At 32.9% G+C, this 2,776-nt stretch overlaps 1 protein-coding gene across 12 annotated transcripts in view; it reads right to left on the bottom strand.

Annotated features, from left to right (window-relative positions):
* The window catches only part of LOC106878297 (neural cell adhesion molecule 2), a 119,735-nt gene that overhangs the window by 78,872 nt on the left and 38,087 nt on the right, over positions 1-2,776 (bottom strand). For all 12 annotated transcript variants that reach the window (XM_052975233.1, XM_052975232.1, XM_052975234.1 and 9 more), the window contains exon 2: positions 1,783-1,933. In XM_052975233.1, the coding sequence (XP_052831193.1) occupies positions 1,783-1,933 (151 nt within the window). The remainder of the gene's footprint in view (positions 1-1,782; positions 1,934-2,776) is intronic.

Raw genomic sequence — 2,776 nt, 5'->3', positions numbered from 1 at the left:
AGACTATGATACTGTTATGAATTTACAGAGAAGTATAAATTACATCTTTTGAAATGCTTTTTTAAAGATAGGGAAGTCTACATGTGTATGTAGTATGTAAAGGACAGACTTAGGCGAGAATGTCTTTGAAAGCTACATTCTTTGTTAGACATTTGTGACCTCCTCTAACATAAGAGTTATCTATTTTCATCTTTACATCAAGAAGCAATCCATTGTAACTATGAAACAAAATCTAAGACATAATCTGCCTATAATATTCTACTATTGGCCTTGTGCCAAAATTTGAAATCAATATTCTGCTATTGTAGAGCTACACTGGTTAAAGTCTTAAATCATAATACACTGCATTATAGCTGGATTTAAGCCTGCAGCCTCAGCAGATGAGCAACGGGTTCTAAAAATATGTAGTAGTCTTCTGGATAACAAATATATTTATAACAGATTGTGTTCGATTTCATTGTATACTTGAAGTGTTACATGCAATGGTCATACCATCATAATAATAGGTAACTAGCTGAGATACCTGACACTGACAGAGCTAAAGAGCCTAGTAATTAACACTAGACAAAGTAATTTATTTCAAATTATTGTCAAGATTTTTGATAAAGTAACCCTCAACATTTTTTAAAAAATTATTTATAGAAAATTTCTTCAAATTTATCTTAAACAAATCTTCAAAAAAAACAAAAAAAAATTGTTTTCTCTCTATTTAACATATCAAAGCAGGTGACACTCTAAAAATTGAGAGGGGGGACAGACACACACACACACACCAACAGAAGATGACTACTAAGTCCAAAATTCTGCTACATCTGACACTGCAATACTGTTTGGCAACCTTGTATGAATGAGAAGGTGCACTTAAATTTCTGGGAAGAATAACTGAGAATCTTTATTTTAAGATTCGCCAAACTTGGGGTTGTTCAGTTTCTTTGGGTTCAATGACACTATCTACAGAGTGTTAGTTTTCAATGAAAGTATTTGTTCCACCCATCATTGCATGCAGAATTCTCCTAGTGTTAGGAGTAGAAAAGTGGAGACAAATCTGTGGGACAGAGGTTGGAATATGAATGGAACATTAAATTAACATGGAATATTGATCTAAGATTTTAATTTATCACAGAACCAGGACAGTTTGGGTTGATTGATATCAAGACAGTTCAAGTACCAGTTACGATACTTAGAGTTGTGTGCTAAACACTGGCTTTAAAAACAAAATGTTGGTAATTTTACTAACACCTTTAATTCTTCAGTTGCTTGGGACAACTATGGTGATGAGAGAGAGGTTGAAGCTTGGTAATTCTTACAAGGATTCATAGGTAACTATCAAACTGATAATTAGTGTGGAGGAACAAAGTAGCAAGGTCTCTTGTATAATAAAAGAGAACTGAAGCATACAGACTAACCTGTCATCAATAATTAGCGATAATTTGGCAGAAATATTCAAGATTAAAATGTTACTGTCATCTTACAATAAAGAATACAAATTGGCCTTTTTCTTTTCTTTTTTTAATATTTATTTTTCTTACCATAGCCATATATTATAATCAAGCAGCTTTTAGGTTATATCACACACTGAAATTTCGGAGTGTTTTCACAGTGATTTTAAAAAGAGTCAACAGGTTAGATTTAAATAATAAGATGCAACAGTTTCTTATATCTACACATCTAATTAAGCACACATTTAACAAAAAGGAAAAAAAAAAGAGTAATGTACAAGAGATATGTTTAAAATATAATAATAATAAACGACTATAAAAAAATTAAAATTATACAACTTACAGTTTTGATTCAACAATTAAGTCGTTATTAGGATTATACCATTTCAGTTCGATATTGCGCTCAGTTGTATTAGACAAAGTACACTGTACAAGAAAATTATCATTTGCCATTTTAGTGTTCTCGTCTACATTCAGAGAAAGATTTTGAAGAACTGAAAAACAAAAACAAAAAAAAAAAAAAAAAAAAAAAAAAAAAAAAAATCAACATATTAATTAAATATTCAAGCTTTAAAAATCAAGTAGGATACAAAATAAACTAAGATAAAAATTAAATTTAAAAACTTTGAACATGTAAAAAGAAAGTTTTACAATTTCAATTATTCAGTGAGAGGAGTCAGTTGTACTCATGACCTCCATACAACCTCTGTAGTGTTAAAAAACTTATGTAATTGAAGATCAACATTAGTCAGTACATGCAAATATAGAATGAAGGAAATTCAAAAGGATAGACATTCTGGGGAGGAAGGATTGGGAAAGTGATTGAGGTGTTTGTCAAGTGGGCTCAGCTGGTGGAGGAGAAGAGGCTGTTACAATGGACTGAGATTTGGCAGCAAGTTGACTACTATACACTGAATTAGTAAGCTGACAGAGACTTTGTTATTGTGGCATGTGACTTCAATGGACATGTTGGACAGCATCCCCATGTCCCTAGGAATGAGGAGAGAACAAAGCTGCTGGAGTTCTCTGATGCAAATGATCTCAAGACTGGAAAGACTGGGAAAATGGTGGAAGCAGAGAGTTATATCAGGTAGCCAGAAGGACAGCTAAGTGTCAGGTTTACAAAAGAATGTCTGGTACAGGCACCTGCCTGGTCAGCCTCTGCCAAACCATCTAACCCATGCCAGCATGGAAGGCAGGCATTAAATGATGATGAGGAGGAGGAGTAGTGCAACTGAAAACAGTTTGAAAAGTAAATTCATATAAAATCTTACCAGTTTTTTAAAGGTTATTTTAAGTGTGTGTGTGTGTGTGTGGTGTGTGTGTGTGTGTGTGGT

The sequence above is a fragment of the Octopus bimaculoides genome, chromosome 20, assembly GCF_001194135.2.
Source record: "Octopus bimaculoides isolate UCB-OBI-ISO-001 chromosome 20, ASM119413v2, whole genome shotgun sequence".
Taxonomy (NCBI): Eukaryota; Metazoa; Mollusca; class Cephalopoda; order Octopoda; family Octopodidae; genus Octopus; species Octopus bimaculoides.
Note: the sequence above shows the minus strand (reverse complement) of the source record. Positions and strands in the feature narration are given on the sequence as shown.